Source organism: Aulostomus chinensis, chromosome 18 (assembly GCF_037954235.1).
Source record: "Aulostomus chinensis isolate RoL2024-O1b breed Wild chromosome 18, RoL_Achi_v1.0, whole genome shotgun sequence".
NCBI lineage: Eukaryota > Metazoa > Chordata > Actinopteri > Syngnathiformes > Aulostomidae > Aulostomus > Aulostomus chinensis.
Window position 1 is genome coordinate 11,189,917 of NC_141337.1, and position 20,320 is coordinate 11,210,236.

General features: G+C 42.6%; 2 protein-coding genes and 1 non-coding gene across 3 annotated transcripts; 2 read left to right on the plus strand and 1 right to left on the minus strand.

Annotated features, from left to right (window-relative positions):
- The first annotated feature begins 198 nt into the window (after positions 1 to 198).
- Positions 199 to 6,651, plus strand: cdr2a (cerebellar degeneration-related protein 2a). The gene is made up of 7 exons (XM_086184412.1): positions 199 to 514; positions 1,590 to 1,702; positions 3,011 to 3,159; positions 3,286 to 3,462; positions 4,188 to 4,502; positions 4,674 to 4,965; positions 5,086 to 6,651. Exons 1-7 carry the CDS (start codon positions 436 to 438, stop codon positions 5,359 to 5,361), a joined length of 1,401 nt encoding a protein of 466 aa, XP_086040538.1. The 5' UTR covers positions 199 to 435; the 3' UTR covers positions 5,362 to 6,651.
- An 850-nt stretch (positions 6,652 to 7,501) lies between these two features.
- trnal-uag (transfer RNA leucine (anticodon UAG)) lies at positions 7,502 to 7,583 on the plus strand. The gene has a single exon. It is a non-coding gene; the product is annotated as a tRNA-Leu (tRNA).
- An 812-nt stretch (positions 7,584 to 8,395) lies between these two features.
- On the minus strand, positions 8,396 to 20,010 carry sdr42e2 (short chain dehydrogenase/reductase family 42E, member 2). Its single transcript, XM_086184853.1, has 12 exons — positions 18,641 to 20,010; positions 17,580 to 18,007; positions 15,265 to 15,360; positions 13,460 to 13,517; positions 13,098 to 13,216; positions 12,895 to 12,970; positions 12,185 to 12,267; positions 11,744 to 11,881; positions 11,486 to 11,551; positions 10,884 to 10,947; positions 10,440 to 10,513; positions 8,396 to 9,172 (listed from the first exon to the last, which is right to left on the minus strand). Exons 2-12 carry the CDS (start codon positions 17,997 to 17,999, stop codon positions 8,927 to 8,929), a joined length of 1,440 nt encoding a protein of 479 aa, XP_086040979.1. The 5' UTR covers positions 18,000 to 18,007; positions 18,641 to 20,010; the 3' UTR covers positions 8,396 to 8,926.
- Between the last annotated feature and the right edge of the window lie 310 nt (positions 20,011 to 20,320).

Sequence of the window (20,320 nt, forward strand, 5' to 3'; positions counted from 1 at the left end):
ACATGTGATTGGCCAGAAGAGTCCTTGAGCTCCACTGGCTGCTTGGTGATTCATCCATTAAGATGCTTGTCAATACCACCCGGAAGTTACGACAAGAAAAACATATTTAGAAATTGTAAGTATTTAACCATTTATTTAGATGCCTTTCTACAAACATTATCAGCTGTCAAAGTGACTATTTAGCTGAAAAATAAAGAGGTTTCACAGTGAGTTTTAACTTCGAGTCAAATTCGTGTTTTAACGCTGTTTAAGTGCCACCTACCGGATGTTGGGGTGTATTAAGGGACTTGCCACGTTGCTTCAGTCAACAGAGAGGATGTAGTTTACATCTTTGAAAGCAGTCACGGAGGAGGACGGCAGACGACTTCAGGCAGTTTGACACCTGTGTGTCAGGTTTATGTCAGGTGCGGACCTCGCTCACCCCACGGCTGTAAGATGCTAACGGACATGATTCTGGAGGACCAGTTTGACAAGAATGGAGAGCCTTGGTGCGACCCTCGGGACCTCGAACACGGTAAGAGCTGCGCCCTGAACTCTGTCTACCTGGTCATAACCATAAAAGAAGAATGTAACGTATGATTTTCACATCAGCTATGGAGCGGGATTGTTGATGAAGAAAAGTTTCTATTTTTATAATAAAAGGTTGATTTTTGTTGTTGTTGTTTTGTTTTGCTCAAGACTTTAAAAGATGATCTCACACCCAAATGAAATAAGATTGTAGCTTTCTCTTGTGACACTCTAGTCATGGGGTAAACAGTTCTCTGAGGCCAGCATTTTCTGAGGCTCCCGATTGTTTCCTAAAATATTTGTTGGTCATGGCACGACCCGCTGACTGAGTGTGTGGGGTGGGGGGGTGGGGGGTGTTAGGGATTGAAATGATACTTTATTCACGCACATACATCGGGTAAATCAAATAGGAATAAACAATCCCCAATCATAATTTAAAAATAATAAGAGCTAGAGAAAAAAAATACCGTTACTCTACCCGGCTGTAAGAGATGGTTTTGCTGTGTATATATGAGATTTTTCTTAAATGTTGCCTAGTGTAATATTTAATTATCTGCAAAAATAATATTCTAAATTGAATTTTATGGTTGCGTAGATGTACCGGCCTGCAAATGGTGTTTTACTAACTCAAAACGCCTTTGTTTGATACAATATCCAACAAAAATGACACCCTTCAAGGAAATACTATTGGATGTTTTTCCAAATCATTCAGCTCCAGGATGGATAGAACATGGGGTATTTTGATGGGATTAATGACTTCCTGTTGTAAACTATCAGCATCTCAAGTTTCAGAGAAGTGTGTGAGGTATTTTGAAAAGTATGCACCGCCAGTTATCAAGTACAGCGTGTTTGAGTGGAAACCCTCTGTTCTGTCTGACTGCTGCACACATACAAGAAGATCCTAAGTCATGCTTTAGATTCCTCTGTGAATCACCAGTGTCATGTACCAGAAGTGGTAGCCAACAGGATGTGTGTGAAGCAGTACGCACGCAAGCACACACACACACACATCAGTTGCCTGTTTTTTGGGCACGGGAGCATTTCTGCTTCTGGTGTTTATATGTTTTCTTGTGTTTTGACAGACCTCCATTTGGCGGCGGAGCTGGGGAAAACTCTCCTGGACAGGAATCATGAGCTGGAACAGGCGCTGCAGGAAATGTACTCCACCAACGAGGAGCAGCTGCAGGAGATAGAGGTGCAGAGGCTCTCACCACGCAAAAGTGAAACCCTCATAAGTGAAGTGATTTTTGGAGGAACGCCCCCAGGAGGGGACACTGAGAACATGTGGGATCTTGAAAGTCGGAAGAGGTGTAGTTATACACTTCTTTAATAGGATGGAGTAAAAGCTAATCCAGCAGTGTGACCCACTGAACCTTGGGCACAGAGCATCCTCTTGGCAGGATGTTCGTCTGCCTAATTATAGGCAAACTTTCACCAGCTTATTTGCCACCCTCTTAACTAATACCTGGCAAATGTTTTGGTAACTAAGATCTTAATTAAGCTTTTGTTTGCTAGAAAGCAGCTAATTAACCCTAAACTGATTGAGTAAAATTACTGGATAAGTCTGGTGTTCCGAAAGTGGTTTACCAGCAGGTTCTGATAATGCTGCCCCAGACATTTAATTTGTGGACATTCAGAAGCTGGTGATCTATTTGAGTTGGAGTACATGGCATCCAGCGGGTCAACAAAGATAAGAGCCTTAGTATGTTTACAGCAGTGTGAGGGCTTGAGGATTTATTTAGATTGATATGGTAATCCCTGAACGTCCCTAGAACGCTCGTCCTCCACCACACACCAACGCACAGGTGTGTGCATGCGTCTGTGTGTACACAGCTAAGCGTTGCAGTGTGAAACAGAGCTGCTCTGATCTTTACAAACGGTCACACTGATTTGTACCGGAGGAAAAGTGAGTCAGTGGATGATCTGAACTGCAGTTTCCCACAGAGTTGAGCAGCTCACATGATTTAGATGCGGTAGCTGTCAACCAAATAGAAGTGAAGTTATTCCCAGAAGACAGTGTTGCAGATATTGAGCGCTTTCTTTTTTCATCGTGCAAATACACACAGGCCCATGAAATCATTAACTGCCACAATGTCAAAAAATATTTTCAAGGCAGTTGAAAACTGCGTTGGCAGTTGTTTCCCACTGAGGAAGCTTGGTGATGAAATGTATTTGCCTGGGATATAAAACGTGTGCGAAGCTGGAGTCATGTGATAGGATGAGACTCCCATAGTATTTCTATTCTTGAATGTGATCAAACTAATACAACCAAACAGATCCATTAACTGGACAGCAACAGTTCTACTTTTTTTTTTTTTTAGATTTGGTATCTTTTATTCTCCCTGTATTTATTTGTAAGTAATATACTTAGTGTTTTTTTCTCTAATCGAGCCTCCTGGCTGACGTGTTTTACACAACTGTACTTGTACAAGCATGACTAGAAAACATCTTGAGTTTAATAACTTCTCTGAAATTTATATCATTTCCTTGTCTTGTGCACTAGTACCTGGCCAAGCAGGTGGACCTGCTGCGGCAGATGAACGACCAGCATGCAAAGGTTTATGAGCAGCTGGACATGGCCGCCAGAGATCTGGAACAAGGCAACCAGAGACTAGTGCAGGACAACCGCCTGGCCCAAAAGAAGATCCAGAGGTGGGTTTACCACTCAGTACAAGTTGACTCGATCCGTCATGAAGTCCTCATGTTGGTTTATACTTGGCCGAGTTGACTAGCTTATCGCTCAGTGCAACATTGCTCTCTATCATCTTATCTCTGCAGTCTCACAGAGACCATCGAGGTGCTGCAAACCCACATGGAGGACCTGCAGACCCAGGTGGATGAGCTCAAAACGGCCCAGGCTGAACGACTCAAACGCGAGTTTGCAGAGCAGCGACGTAACCTGGGAGCTCAGAGTGTGTCCTGCCTCAAAGAGCTGTATGACTTGCATCAGGACAGGTATCGTGTGTGTGTGTGCGCGCGCGCGAGCGTGTGTGTAATGCTGCACCGTCACAAGTAATGACAAAAGCATTATTGTGGTGGTGTTTCTTAGTGTCTCCTGGATTTGTGTCATCACTGAGGCATGTCTGCAGCTCCTCTGCAGCTTGACTTCAGATGAAAGAGCAGCTGTGAACTCTTAGAGCTCCAGGAAGATATTAATGTGTCCTCTACACACTGATGTCTCAAAACCCTTGAATGCTGACTGGGCACCTTCAGGCTACCCCGAGCCAGACTGACCCACCTCATTAGACATAATCCATGGGAGGAGGAAGTTAATCCTCCCCCATTATCAGCAGGGTGTTAGTACAAACATACGACTGTCGTATTAGAATCATGCCGCATCTTTGATGGGCATAGTTGAGGTGAAGGCTTTGTCATTTTTAAGAAAAAATGTTGATGATTAATTAATTTCTATGCCACAAGAATAATATTTTTACATCTATTATGACAAAAATGTGTAATTACAATTTCTTGTACGTCAAAAAATATCCGACATTGTGTTCCCACACTTTTGGTTTCAGTAGTTGGAGCAAAATAAATGAATCACCTAACCAATATGGATGAATCTCAGATAAACGTGGAAAATCATAGAGCTTTATTGGTGAAAGTGTGTATGAACTCTTGTCCCTTGTCAACATTTTTTAGCTGAGTATCTGTCTCTTGATGTACTTGTCCATGTCCAGGCATCTATCCCATAATAGCCTGCAAATGGATGGACTGTGGTCACTGCAGGACCCGCTTTACAGCCGAGACAGATGCCAAGATTCGGAGGAGGAGCATGCAGCTCTTCAGCGGTCCGTCCAGACCCTTCAGAGCCAGATAGCTGTGGAGCGCAAACGCAGAGAGGCTGCAGAGCGAGAGATTGAACTGACAGCCAGGGAGAAGCAGGGGCTGGAGCAGCGGCTTGCCCTGCTGGCAGGCTGCCGGGCCAGGCAGAAGGAGCTGGAGGCTGAAGTGGAGCAGCTGCGGCTTCTGTGGCGTGCAGACTTAGCCCGCAGGTTAGGCCTGACTTATATAGGCCTAGTACAGGCACTAACATTGCAATTTCTTCTATTTATTTAAGAGTCTATCCAGTAACCCTCTGATCAATAGACGGACACTCTGCCCTCTCCATGACGCCTTATTTAACACTTGTGTCTCTTTGTCCTCTCTTGTCCCACTCGTGCCAGAAAACCAGACCAGCTGCTGCTGCCTGATGCTGTGTTCTTTGCCTCTGAAGAAAAGCCCACCCAGGGCCAGAGTGAGACGGAGGAGGAGGAGGAGGAGGAGGAGGCAGAAAAAGACGGGAAAGAGAAAAAGTACAACCGGCAGAGATGCAAGAGTGACAGCTACTTGAAAGCGACCAACGCGGAGGAGATCCTCAATGGTCATGAGAAGTTGTGTGTAAGGCAAGCCCAGGTGGTGAAACAGAGGGGCATGTCGCTCTTCAATGAGGTGGATGCACAGTACAGCGCGCTGCAGGTGGTCTATTAGAGCATGTTTGGTTTGCATGAGTAACATTTAGAAATAGCAGGATATGAATATTTCCCTGTTACAGTGGAGTTACCAGTAAATGTTGCTTTGAATGTGTGCCAACTTCAGGTGAAATATGAAGAGCTGCTGCAGCGGTGCCAACTAGCAACAGCCGGGCTCAGCCACAAAGAGGTCCAGACATCCAGCAGTTCTTCAGCAAGCAGCCGCACCCGCCTGTCCAGCTCAACTCTGTCCAGCCTGACGGGGGTTTTGGAGGACAGCCAGACACCTGAGTACAAAGTTCTCTTCAAAGAAATCTTCACTTGCATCCAAAAGACCAAAGAGGACCTCAGCGAGAACAGATGTCCAGTCAGGGACAGCCAGTCCCAGAACTCTACCTTATGATTGCAATCGTCACTATCCTGGGATCTGGGGGTTGCACTTGTATGTGTCAGTTTAGGTTTTTGACAAAGGAGCTACTTTGAGGTAGCTTTGCTATGAAACTATCAGGGAGAGGCGATGGAATAAACACACACACACACACACACACACACACACACACACACAATGCAACTATGCTTTTGTCAGTCAGCACTGTTTCTTTTTTACCGTCCTCATGAAAATCATTCTGAAAATCTGCTGTATGATCTGAAATATTCCAGAGTATACAAAATATGTAAATATTAAGTTGGCAAGTATTGTTTACGTTATGTAGCTTGACCTCTAAATATACCTGTACTACGTCCATGTACAACAGTGTTTAGAAAACCCTGCGATCACTTGGGAGAGAAGGAGAACACAGTGTAGTGTGAGACGTGGCTGTTATGTGTAACTTTACGTAAACAGAAATGTTGGAATGTTGTAATAGGATGAGAAACTGTGGCTATGAAAGAAGTCAGGCGATTGTGATCATGAGCTTAACAGTTTTTGTAAGTTGAGGGTGTCTGTGGCACGTTGCCTGGGAAATACTACTGGACACTGGAAAACTGTTATTGTCTATGCCACACTTAACAGCACTTTTAAAGACAAATTTTTTTTTTTTTTTTTTTGTAATTTATTTTTGGCAATAGTTGGGTGAAGATTAAATGCTATTTATGTTCTTTATTGCTAAATAGTCCTATCAGAATGGTCAGTGTTTGGAGGTGAAATTAAATGCACACCGAGGTTGTAAACCATCTGTGTGAAATTTGATTTATGAGGAAAAAATGTTCCACAAAGTTAAAACTATTTCTTCGGCACAATCTCCTTTTGGCCTCAAATTGTTCCTTAGAGCCTGAAAATGTGTTGATCCGGTCAGAGACAAATTTAAAAGAAAGTCTAGCAGTTGTTTTTTGTTGTTTTTTTTACTTTCAATAATTTCAGTATTAATAAAAGGAGTATGTGTGAACTTATATACCATGAAAAAGATGAGCAGTCAGGTTAAAAGGAGCTAAACTTCCAAACAGACGAATCTCTTACTGCAGTCTGTCAACAGAAAACCAGTTTGTTTTGGGTTGATTTCATAATTATTCTTGTGTTATTTCCATGTGATGTGATACTGATAAGCTTCTTGAACAAAGCTGTTATAATTTATAATTCGGGCATTTAGCAATATTTGGAAGCTGTGAAGCGATGATGTGTAATCTTGGGTGTCCTCTGTGAAGACTAACGTTTTTTTGCTTGCAACTAACAAGTAAAAAAAAAAATGTACACACATTTTTCTCCTGTTGTGTATTTCTGCATCTTTATCTACAAGTCCTGCGTTTGAGGACGGTTGAGGGGAAGAACAGAGGGGACAATAAAAATATGTAAAGACAATGAAGGGCATTCTGTCCTGAGGACCTGCGTACCCTGTGTCCTCTGTGATTTAGTAATTACTGGAGCTTTGTCTCTAATAGCTTACATAAGAAGTTTCCCCACCCTGCTTTCAGCCAGCCCCAAATCCATTAAACCTCCAAACAAGGCGATTGCATACCTCACTCTCCTGAATAGACTCGTCTTGGCAAGACACACAAGCATATTCACAGCAATCTCACAATCAGGAGAGGTTTGCGTGGCACTGCTGTCGTGATGGCTGTCAGTTAATGAGAAAACAGAGGTCCAGTGTGAGGTGCATTTGACACAAAATGAGCAGGGTAGCGGTTCAAATATTCAGGTGGCGAGTGTGACTGCCGCTGCCTAATTCACTCAGGACAAATCCTCCACACATTCCTCTGACTTCTGCAAGAGATCTGCCAGCAGAAACACGCCAGATACTGGAAGCTCCAAATGTCTGATTATACATAGAGAAATTTCATTTCACACATTGAATGTTAAACATAAAGTTGTTTGTATTTGTGTGTCATTTATGTGATTTTTACCGTGGCAAAGTAGAGATCTACTTGATTTGACTGAATGAAGTTAAACTTCCTCTGATTTTTTTCGGACAGCTGCTGCTTGTGATTACTGGTTAGAACTTTCCGTAGAAAATCTAACTTCTAACGTAGCGTAATAAAATTTAAAGACTGCCTTAATGAAAGCGCAGAGTTTAAGTATATATAGATAAGTTTAGTGCGCTTGTACACAAGGTAGCGTGGCCGAGTGGTCTAAGGCGCTGGATTTAGGCTCCAGTCATTTCGATGGCGTGGGTTCGAATCCCACCGCTGCCATTAATATTTTTATTGCCACGAACTGTGCAGATGCGACTATGAAATGACTCCCAAGAAAATCGTGTCAAAGGAAAAAAACACGCAGTCATGTCATTTGATTTCCTCGTACTGCGGTGAAAACCTATGACAATACAAGTGCGTCCTCTTGTGGCGACTGAAGCGCAAAACATCGCCTTACGAACGGTACGCTTAATTGATACTTCACGTTTATTTTACAGTGTAGCTAACGATGACTTACATTTCATTTGCACTTTAACGCACTACACCACTTTAAAAAAAAATGGACCTTGCCTGTCACTTGTTCCCTCTCTATCTACTTATATCTGTAAATACCCCTAGTGCCTTTGACAGTTTTTTTTTATTACATACCTTTGTTTATTGCCTTTTTGCTCCGTTGACAGATGGAATCCTCTCGGACTCCATCTGTGCTGTATGTCGTGCATATATAGCATATTTGACAGTAAAGCTGACTTTGACCTTTGAGTCATGCTTTTTCCTCACAAACGGTTTCAGATGAATAGAGAGGCAAGCAAGCATCTTAAAAATCAAACTGCGTGTCAGAAAAGGCCTTTTTTTCTTAAACAAGTTTATTAGTAAATGTATACAAATTAGTGTTAATTCCAATTCAATTGCAGGAGATGTGCCATTCAGAAAAATATGTATAGAAAGGTGGCATACTTAAGTGCACTTGATTAAAAGTTTGGTATTTGTAATTATTAGTTCATTTTCATTTAATGACATCATAGCAACATAATATTGTGGAGAAATCAGAGCATTCACACAATTCAAACACTTTTCAGTCGCCTGTTTCGCACTCTGACACACATACTGACATCAAAACAGGCCAATTTGAGAGGGGAAGCCTACAAATAACATCACTTAAGCTGTACATACTTATTCTTGTGGAATATTTTTTTGTCTGTTGAGATTTTTGGAAATCACTTACGGTGATAATACACCATTATTAAAAATATAAATGCAATAAATCTCTGTCTTTGATTCTCCTGATCTCCAAACAATGCCAAACCTTGCGAGTGCATTGCTGGTTCTGTGGAAGGAAGTGCAGTGCTGAGTTGAGGGCCTGGAGTCCAGGGGCTGAGATGACATGCAGACGACTTAGATGACACAAGATTCTGGATAACTTTGCTGATCTCTGTCTGTATGGTAATCAAAGTCAAAAACAAGTTTACAACTCTGATATTTATGGAAGAAAATCAGCGGCTAGTCAGGGAGGTTTTACGATGGCCCCTCAAGCAAAGCACATGTCAGTTAAAATCATTTAGTCAAATCATAGAAAAAAAATTGAGTTGTCAGGTGAAGTGAAATTAATGGAAACAGTCAGACTAGTCCTGACTGAGTATGCAGCACAGCATGAGTAGCACCAGGCTGAGACCAAGCAGCAGCAGTACAAGGTGTCTGGGCATCTGAGGCATCCAGGAGCAGCGATAGGGGGGTGAACTGGAGGGAGGCTGGCGGGATTTCAGGTACTGCTCCACAGAGTCTGCCAGGCTGTAAGGCTTAGGGCAGTAACTCAGTTCTCGACGGGCCTTGTCTATCTTGAAGGTGTGGCTTACTGCGATGGTCCTCACCTGCAGATGTAAACGGAACATTTGAGGAAAGTTCACGAAATGTTTCTCTCCTGGCGTTTCAACTGCCACAGCTGCAATAAAGGCCACACAGGCGGGCTAATGGTTCAAATTAACCTCAGTTTGTCCAACGTGGTTTTAGATTCTGAAAGCCACTGAATGACACAGGCCTCCAGTTACTGCATCTTCTTACCAGCTCGGGATAGAATATCCACGCTGAGTTCAGACAGGGCAAACGGGAGAGTTCCTTAAAGCCACATTATATCTTTACCTGCACGCAAGTCAGCCGAAACCCCCAGATTCCCAAATCTTTTTTTAATAATTTCATCAAACTTTTTCGATTCCCACTAAAGAGACACATCTTTAAGGGCACAGTAATTTCAGCTGCGCTTTGTAGTTTTTCTTACAAGTTATGAATTTTGTATTTGTTGAGGACTCTTCTGCATATTACAGCAGTATGATGAGATGACAACAAAACTGTGTAATTGTTCTTAAAAAAACAGAGTAGAAGCTTGATGTTTGTAACGTCTGAACACTACATTAACTTCCTTGCCATCCCAGAACTGGAATTTATAAGCCTTGAGATGTCTGAACTTGAGAGTACGCAAGCTAATTTGAGCCTAACCGAGAGGTGGCCAGACCCTGCTCACCATGGCAACAGCTACTGCTCTGAGGTCATTTCCTGTAAATTTCATCTTCAACTTCCTGTTCTGACCCACGGTGGGTCATGTTTTATTCACAGGACAATCATCGATCTCCCATCCAGCAGCTGTCTGACAGAATGAGCTCCAGGTGCAGGCCCGCCGGCTCAGCTTTGGTTTCGACCTCATCACACATTCATGAGTCTCTTACAGGCAACAACGGAGGCTCCTCAAGGTGGACCCGAAGGCCTTCCCCCGCACGATCACTGCCCAGCCTCTTACCGCTCTAGTGCCACCTCTTAAGGGTGCCAAGGACCGGCACATAAGATAAGAGGTTTTCCGGTGACTGTGAGAGATTTACCTACCCATATTTTAATTAATTAAAGCTTTGCATAATTAATACATACAAGGTAGGTGAGGGGGGGCAGCAGGGGGCTGATAGGAAAATACCTGTCGTAATGAAGTCTGTCTTCACTGATGTGTCATACACTTAAACAAGAATCTAGCAGCCGGTAATATAATCTCTCCACCTCTAACTCACAGTATGGGATTCACAATGCATCTCTTTCACGCTTTGTACCTCTTCTTTAATTCAAAAACAGTTCAGCTGCTAAAAGAGAAATAATTACCTCACTCCTGGTGAACAGGAGCGGCACATCTACCACAGGTCTCAGGACGACATGCAAGTATTCCACCAGGATGGCTGGAATTACAAGAAACCTGGGTGACACTTCACAATCAGGGTACATTAATAACGGCTGGTTAATGCTGGTTAACTCTTTGTGGTACACGTGTCTAGTAATCCTCTACCAATGGCGTTAATGCTAACCTCACACTGTTAGCATGAAGTATTACGTAAGAGATACGTGTTCCTCACTTTAGAGGATAGGTCACAAAGAGCCTCAATAAATAGTTAATTGCGCAAGTAAAGCTTATTCAGCACTTTTATAAAAAAAAAACAACAACAACTAAACATAAACTAACTGCTGTGTTACTGAAACCTACATGTATCACTGTCAGCACTACTGAAAAATGAGACATTAAAAGCCAAATATTTATACAGAGAAAAGTACCTGCTGAATAGATGAGCGAAGCAGGCAGGCTGATCAACGGTCTGCTGTGGCCCAGTCTTTCAAACTGCAACATCAACGTGAAACGAGCCAAGTAAATCCTCTCAAAGTGGAGAAGGCGGCATTTATCACCATAGTGTAAAAAAACGTTGGATGCGCAGTGTTGTCATGGATGTAGAGTGACACCGTTAGCAGTTTATTTTCAAATGCGTAATAGCTGAATGGATAAATGCTGAATACATAAAAAAAGGAAAGCTGAAGTTTTGTTGTTTTTTTCTAATAAAGTTCATTTAACCATTTCCAGGATGGCTTTTATCTGAGAAATCCCATGACAAGACTCACATCCATCAAAAAAAAAAAGATCCTCAGTGTGCTAAAACCAAAGAAATGGGTTATTTTTGTCAAATGTTACACAAAATGTAGTGAATAGTGAATTTGATGGGAACCACTTTACAGAATGAGAGAATACACAACTGGGACTGGGTCAGAGTCGACTTCTGTCTTCATAACTGACGTGTTTTTAAGTGATTTTGGAATGACAAAGTTCAGAGGATTTCATAGCAATAAGAAGAATAAAAAAACAGCTGTCTTTTCCTTTAACTCACCAAAGGTGTCAACCACTCAAACAGATTGACGGAAACACCATCATTAATGAAATAGACCTGGCCACTCTGCAAAATAATAGAAATTAGACGCATGGAAACACTCAATGTAACTTTATTCAAAAGTATCCAAGTGCTACGTAGCTGACAGCTGTTTCCGCTCGTTGGTCTTTACAAGACACCAATAATTCAAACATGAATGTATCCAGGTAAATAGACTTTTTACCGGCGGCATGGATCTGTGTGGACAGTGACACTCACTGCAATACAACTCCTCTTCAGTGTGAGGGCCTCGGCTGCGAGCGTGTGAGCCAGCACCAGGTTATCTACGTGAACCCAGTTCATCCTGGCTTGGGGGTCACCAAACCTGAAACTGAAAAACCTACGTTCCACGTTCACCTGCACAGAGACATCAAGAAAGGAGGAATATGGTTTTTCTACCCACTCCACGGGTATTTGTCGCATCGCTCCACTCATTTAACTCCCTTTTCATTTAATTTGACGGTATGTGTGTGTGTGTGTGTGTGTGTGTGTGTGTGTGTGTGTGTGTGTGTGTGTGTGGGAAGGGTGGGGGTAACTAAATACCTAGAGAGCTCCATAAATTATGTAGTCTCTACAGACTGGAACATATGATGCCAGGGAGGCCTACAAGATGCGCCGTCACCAACTACATTTGTATAATGTTTTTGATCTGCCTCTCACCATCACTCTGTGCAGGTGTCTCCTCTCCTCTGGTCCGTAGATGCCACAAGGCCGGAGGACGCAGGTCCGCAGCAGACCTCCACCTTCACGCCATGGAATATAAAACAATGCATTCACCATTTTAGGTGGCACTGGATGTGATAACCTCCGATTTTTAGTATTCAAAGTGCTTCTAATGTTATTTCTACTGCAGCACCATATATCATTAACATATCCAAACGTCAGTAAGGTGTCTTTGTATCTCAGCCTGGATTGATGGAAAACTGTGAGTATAAGCCTCCAGTAGCAGATGCGTGATCTTTAACCTGCAGTATATGATGAGACGGCTCTGTGCTCTAAGCTTAATTGAATGCATAGGAAGATGGCCACTGATGGGGTGTAGGCTTTCACGCGAGGAGGGAATGTGAGGCGTCACAGCTTTTTATGTAAAGAACGTAGTGGAATAGAAAACCTAAGTGTGTATCAGTGAGTGTGTGTGTGTGTGTGTGTGTGTGTGTGTGTATGTCGAAATGGTTTTATTCTTACATTAAATGACGCACGTGCTCTAAATTGAAACCGGTGTCACTTTTGTTTTAAGTCATGCACAAGGGCTAAATGGAGTCTCCGTGGCAACCATTTAGTCTTTTACATTTTCAAAAACAGGAACAAAAAACTGCAGCCTTTTCATGTCGTTCCTTGATTATGGCGTACACCCACTGATCACTTCCCACCTTTGAGGGAGCATCCATTCGCTGAGAGGACCATCTGCTCAGCAATAGCTTTAGTTCTGGAGTAGTGATCAATATGCTGGAAGACACACACGCAGTGTTATAAAACCACAATGATGTAGTTTAGCTAGTTTTGGTGGCGCAAGCGCAGAAATATGTTTAATGACCATTTATTTGTTCTGTTTCAACCATTTCTCCTTACTCACCGCATCGGGTGGCACATACGGCACTGACGTCTCATCTCCATCCTCAATTGGTTCCCCAGCAAACACAACATTGATGGTGCTGGTGTACACGAGCCGAGGGACGCTCCTCTCTTTGCACGCTGAAAAAAAAGAAGATCACACCTTGTCAGAGTAGATTAGATACACAAATATTGCTGTATAGTTTATATATATGTTTCATGAGAGTCTGCAGATTTATATGAAACTGTTATTAAAAAAAAAACACAATTGACAAATATGTTTTTCACATCACAAGGAAACAAGTTACCATTAGTAGCTTTTACTACTTGAAAATCCCTGAAATGATTGGTCACTGTATTAGAGATATAGTGTCTTCTTCTTACCATTTATCACATTATTGGTCCCCTCGACATTTACTGACTCCACCTGCTCTTTTTTTAGCTGGAAATAGACAAATGAAGAGAGAATGTCCCATCTTTATGAAACCATCTCCATAACGTGAATAATACTATCCATCCATTTTTAATCGCTTATCCTGTTCAGGGTTGCGGGGGGGCTGGGGTCTATCCCGCCAGCTTTTGGGTGAGAGGTGGGGTTCACCCTGGACAGGTCACCAGTCCATCACAGGACCAACACATAGAGACAGACAACCATTCACACTCACAGTCACACCTACGGTCAATTTAGAGTATCAATCAGCCTCGTCCCCTCTTGATGTCTTTGGACTGTGGGAGGAAGCTGGAGTACCTGGTATCCCATCAGTTGTAGGTGGTTGTAAGCTGCTTCAACTAATTATTCCTAGTGTGCTGTTTACAGGGCGGCACGGTGGTGCAATGTCACCTCACAGCAAGAAGGTTCTGGGTCGGCTCAGGCGCGGGATCTTTCTGTGTGGAGTCTGCATGTTCTCCCTGTTCCTGTGTGGGTTCTCTCTGGTACTCCAGCTTCCTCCCACAGTCCAAAGACATCAAGAGAGGACAAGGCTGATTGATACTCTAAATTGACCGTAGGTGTGACTGGGAGTGTGAATGGTTGTCTGTCTCTATGTGTTGGCCCTGTGATGGACTGGCGACCCATCCAGGGTGAACCCCGCCTCTCGCCTCTCTCTGCTGGGATAGGATCCAGCCCCCCTTGCATCCCTGAACAGGATAAGTGGAAGAAAATGGATGGATGGATGATTAAAGGTAGATTTTGTAGACTGGCACAAGGTGTTCTCAAGATCGTTTCCCAGAGTTTGTACCATTTCTTGTGAAGAAGATGTTAAAGTGGGAGTTGGAGGTTTCAACTCAATAGCAGAGCAAATATACCCACCCCTTCAATCAGAAGGAACCCGTGGATGCTGCTTGCTAAGGCAACAACAACACCTGGGTTCACTGAACGAAGGAGCGATATGGCAGAGTGCTGAGCATATCAGTAACATTGACTCAACTGTAAGTGATATATGAAGAAACTGTTTTTATTCTACAATCTAACAGGAGGAAGAAAATAACATGGCAGGTCTCTGGGGATTTTTCCATTTTCTGGTGTAGTGCCCAGATAACCCTGACAAACCCACCACTCCTCTTGTTTTCCCACCAACATAATCATCCCCGTCATACATGGCGAAAGCAGCAGGTTTTGATGGCATGATCTGGTAACCTCAGGTCTCTGTGAGGGGGGGGGGTCACATTGAGACACTGCATGTTGGCCAGTAATATTTTGGGGACTGTGGGTCAGTGAGCATGCTACGTCAGCTGTGCCACAACTCCCACTCTCGTGCGTCTCGGTCATAACTGTGGAGCATGCTCGCCTTTCTGATGATAATAGTGGCCTGTGTTTTTGAGCCCACACAAGAATGGCTGAAAAAACCCACAAATGAATACGAAACCACTCAGCCTCCTCGTCCCACCTAAAGCAGCTGAGGATTAGTCATGCTGAGGCTCCGCAGAGGTATCACACAAGTATAATCACCTCCTGCTGCTGATTGACTGACAGAGTCGCGTACAAAGCCGAGGCTGTAAATGAGCACCAGCTTTCTCTTTTGCAAATATGCATAATGGACTGTGAGGAGATATTCAAATGTATCACTGACTCTTACTCAGACTTAAGCGACAACACTTAAAGTAATTCATCAATTTTCTGATTTTTGGATGAATAACGAGCGCTCATGTGTGGCTGGTGTCTAGGAGGCAGAGTAAATCTGAATGGTCACCTGTTCTGGGCCGGACATGCCATAAGACGCTGTGTGGAACACACAGTCCACTCCTTCACACACCTTATAGAGTGACGAATAGTCCCGGATGTCATTCTGTAAGAACGAGAGAAGAAGAGTAACCTATTAATTACCTCTGGAACACAGCAAAGTTCAAATTGATAAAACAATACTGGTTCTCAGGACATCACTAGCAGCTTGGGAGCTGGGCAGGCTAAGAGGCAACAATGCACGTGGTGATGTGGGTCAGCCACTGTCACATTAAAGGACCATTATAATTTAGGTAAGAGTGCCATGAGGCCTGCTGCTGAAACCTGAATCATGTCTCCACCTTCTCTGACCCAGCCAGCAGCTGGGGCTTTGAGGGGGATCACTCACCTGTGTCTGTTTCCAGCCAGCATGCAGACTGACGCTGTCTGATGCAGAGAAACTCTAGAGGCGATTTGCATGGAGCAGTGTTACAAGGATGTATCGTCTTTACCATTTATTAATGAAATCATAGCCAAGTAAAATAGAAAATCCTCTCACATGTCAGTCAGCTGTGCTGGTTTAAGGATTGTTTCCATTTGTTGAAATAAAAAAGCATGGAACCTTTAAGGGGGCGTGGGCAACAAAATGAAATATTTTTACGGGCAGATTTGACCCAAAAATGAAAATGAAGCCATGATCTACAATTCCTTAGCCTTACTAAAAACATGGGAGCCACAAGCTACAGTGAACAGAGAGGCAACCGACACGACTTCAGCGATGTTTTTAAAAACATCTTGGCATTTTGGAATTTTGGCATGAGAAAGTTTCTGGTGAGCATGAGCGACACTGATGGGCAAAGGAAAGATTCTGATGACAATTAGAAAGTTACTGGTGGGCATGAGAAATATACCGGTGAGAATGAGACCAAATAGTTTGACAGTTTCACTATTATACACGTAAGTATTTTCTTTTGCCCGTGTCCCTTTACAGGCTCTGTAAATACAAATAACATTGCTTTTTAGGACAATGTTAAAGAGAAGGTAAAAAAAAAAAAAAAAAGCTTCAACAACTGGACTAGGAGCTGAAACCAGGTGCTAACCAGCACAGTCTGTTCACATCAGTCAATCGCCCCCCAGCAGCTGACATGCAGCACCGACATCCCCAGCTCTATGTGACTATGGGAGGAAGTATTTAAACAATCTGCCTGCGGCTCATTCTGATCACTGAGCTACAACACCCACCTCCTCCTCAGCTCCTCCTCTGATTATTGCACCCACCCCTCTATGTCCCCCCAACATCAGGTTCACACCAGTTTATTGTGATGGCTGTTATGAAAATGCCGCTATGCCTTATTATGTCTGTGCATTTTGAATATGTGCACTGTGATGTGTAGTTATGTACATGAGGTGTCTCAGCTGATACTATGTGTATTATGTTGATGCGAATAATTCACATCCATCAACTCTTATACTGAAGGCTTGCTGGGAGCTAAAAGCTGCTGCTTGATATGTTCACTCTTGATGGCGTGACACTCTGTAGAAGACTTAGTGGGAGTGGTCCTGACTGAAATGAGTCCCATCAACCCCAACATTGAGTCATCAGCCTTTACGATGAGGTGTTATAAGATAGTAGTACATACTGCTAACGGTGTGATGAGAAGCCCAACATGTATATTTTGAGAACTCTTGGGAGGTGGAGTAAAATTTTTATTGGCAAGATGCACACAACAAACAAAACAAAACAAAAAGAAAAACATCTTCAAGGTCCATAGATGTAGAACTATCACCAGTGGAAAAATCCCTTTGTTTTGGATTCAGGATATAGGGATTGACTTTGGTCTGTTTTGACACGTCGCCAGCGATACTCTGGAATGATGCTGCTGCCTTGTCCTTGAACTTTGATTTTGGGAATTTATTTTTCTTGTGGCTGAATAATAAACACATTCTCATAGCATTGAGAGCAGCATCAAAATAATAAGATTGAAGGAAGCATGATCCACTTTAAAATCGTTCAGAATTTGAATCCTGATTTCCTGTATCTTTACCTATTAAAAGAATGACCAGTTGACCTGCTGTACTTACCTGGGCCATGGACTTGCATGTATGATTGAGCTATTGGAATTACAATAGTGAACCTTGCATGGGGTGGATAAAGTCACATGGATATTGGATGCCAGTTGAGGCTCATCTTCTATTGTCCACGTCAAAAGAGTTGCAAAATTAAAAACTGGAATTTGGCCATTACAACCAGTGTTGAATAGTAAAAGTATGTACTTGTTCACGTAAAAAAAATATGTGTATGGAAACACAGAGAGCACATGTGATGGAAAAGGACAGAACACCTACCTGATAGAAGACTGCTCCATCAGGGACCTCACAGGGAGGTTTGTTCAAGTCCAGGAGGACCACTGTCATCCCCTGCCTGGCCAGCGCTCTCCCCAGCCTGAAGCCGAAGTATCCCCCTCCTCCTGTCACTAGCACCCTCTCGGGTGAGAAGCCCGATGCCAGTGCGGCCTCCTCTCCCAGTCTAGAGGCTACACACTCCGGGCCGCTGCAGCTGGCCGTCATGGCTCCATTTACCCGGTGTCGGATGGTCGCAGCTGGGCTTGAGGCAACAGCCGGGGCTGAGTGGCTGACCCAAGGCTGGTGAGTGAGAGGGTGTCCGCCAGCCTGCAGGCAACAAAGGGAGACACCGTGGCAGGGAAGCTGCTTCACCTGGCACAGAGAGCCTCCACTCTCACTCATATTAGGACCGCACAGCTCCATTGACCAGCCTGGATGGGTGGAAGGGGCTTTAGTATCACTGAAGCTTTTATTTGGGTTGAAACCCCTTAACATTCAGCACAGTAACTTATCAAACACTGTATTTTATGTGCTGTTTTATGCATCTTTGTTCCATGTCCTTGTTCATCAGGTTAGAATTTATCATGTTTGTTTGTATAAACTGGGAAGGATGTGTTGCCTTGGCCAAGTCAAACTCCCCTCAAATGACTTGTGGGTAAATTAATTCCCAGACAGCTACTTGTCACGGAAAATGTTTAAATGTAACAGATCGAACACTGCCCATTCACACTAGACAGGTAACAAAATTATACAAATATTATGACAAGGTGCTTGTCACAATTATTCACAGCCTCTTCATGAAGAGATCACGACTGCAAACAAACACATTTAATCATGTGTTGACATGGTACAGCAATAACTCTGACTACAGGCGTGTTTTAGAATAGGTTGACAAGCAAGTTTCACAAGATGTTTTAACACATCATCAGTCCTTCATGGTTCATGATGTCGCTAAATAGTTTTATAAATAATTAGCCTTCTGTGCGTAGCCTTGAAAGCTAAAGTAGCACTCAAATAAATATGCACTTAAAAAAAACAAAAACAAGTTTCATCAGTTTACTTACCTTAGTAGTTCTCTGTCACATCCGTACCAGGTACAGGTGACTCGTTAAATGATCGGGTAGAAGTGGTCCCTCCCGGTGTGTCAGCTCTCTCACCTGCAGCAACCTGAAAACTTCTCTACCGTAATGTTGCAACGCGTAGCGCACAGACTTTCTACCAGAAGGATTTTTGGCAAAAAAAAAAAAAAAAAAAAAAAAAGGTTCTTAACCTTTTCTTCTTCATGGCCCACTTCTTCATACTTGCAACCGGTCAGGTTCCATTATATTAAAAATATTAAACATTACTTTGTTTAATTTATTCTATTCTAATCTGTTAATTCAAAGTAATTCCATGGTGTCAAGTGGCTGCTTCAGTCTGGAAGATTTTAGTGCCTCATTTTAGAGAAATAAATTGGACTTAACCGCCACTGAAAAAAGTACTATTATCCGAATTTCTTCTCTGTAAAAATGTAATATTTATCAAATAAACTGCAATTCTACTGTTGATGATTGGTTTGTATGATCAGAAAGAGCCAACCACGTATAATTAACTTGAAGCTTACAGTGCTAACAAAAACTACAGCACCAAAACAAGAGCAAAACTGCCTGAAAATGTTTCCAAATCTCAAGAGCATCAACTGGAATAATTTATGCTTTCCTTATGCAGCCGTATACTCAGTATCCATAAACACTTTGATTTGAGCTAAAAACAAACCAACTATAACACTTCACTGTAGCGCTAAGTGCAGCCACCTTGTACGCTCGTTCATGGAAGTGGCAAACTGGAGGTGTCACAATGTCTTCCACTGTTTGGTTCACTTCAGGCAACAAAACTCCGTGGATGGCTTCAGAAAAATGTCATGATGCGGGTCAAATAAAAACTTTTTCTAGTTAACAAAGACTTTCTGGCTGACCTTTCAGTTAGAGACACTTTCTGGCAAAGAGCCTTCGTAGCAAACTTCTCCCTTGTGCTGACAGTAACTTCTGCTTCCATTTTATGATGAAATTTGATCAAATTATATGCAGTAATCTCACCCTAGAGCACATTTTGTGGGTCAAATCTCCTTTTATCATTATCAGCGCCCTTTTTATGGCAAAACAAATTAACCCTCTAGCCGACATCTGCAGACTCAACACTTTCATTTTACCAGCTGCTGCAGGGTATCTTTGCACAAACACACAAAAAATGTTAGCGAGGCCCTGTGCAAAATGCATCCGCAAATTACCACATCATTAAGCCAGGCCTCGCTATGAATGGTGTGTAATGAAGTCTGGAAATATACCGAGTCATATTTTGGAATGTTTAAGGTTCCACTTGTGCTATTTTCACAATTAATTTATCCTTGAGAATGCTGCTGTAGGGTAATGTCAAGGTCAAAAGGCCATTCAATGGCAAAGAAATATCTAGTAAGTTACAAAGCTATAAGCCCACTGACAGACCTCTCATACACAAAATGTTATGAAATTCTTGACATACAGGCCTATCCAGATTTGGGGTATGGCTGCAGGTGTATGCAAATATATAAATATAAAATATATATATATATATATATATATATATATATATATATATATATATATAGTTGTATGAATAGTGATGATAGTGTGTGAATATGGTGTGAAATGTGAGAAGGTCAGAAGGTCATTTGTATTATTTCAAATTATTTCCAGCTTAAAGAGGATGCTGTTAAGATAATGAAGAAC

Coding starts and splice junctions, on each gene's coding strand:
- cdr2a (XM_086184412.1), top strand. CDS start 436: ATGCTAACGGACATGATTCTGGAGGACCAGTTTGACAAGAATGGAGAG. Junction 4,503..4,673: donor CGTGCAGACTTAGCCCGCAG/GTTAGGCCTGAC, acceptor CACTCGTGCCAG/AAAACCAGACCAGCTGCTGC. Junction 4,966..5,085: donor CACAGTACAGCGCGCTGCAG/GTGGTCTATTAG, acceptor TGCCAACTTCAG/GTGAAATATGAAGAGCTGCT.
- sdr42e2 (XM_086184853.1), bottom strand. CDS start 17,999: ATGGAGCTGTGCGGTCCTAATATGAGTGAGAGTGGAGGCTCTCTGTGC. Junction 10,514..10,883: donor TTCGCTCATCTATTCAGCAG/GTACTTTTCTCT, acceptor TTGTAATTCCAG/CCATCCTGGTGGAATACTTG. Junction 9,173..10,439: donor TCCTGTTCACCAGGAGTGAG/GTAATTATTTCT, acceptor TTACATCTGCAG/GTGAGGACCATCGCAGTAAG.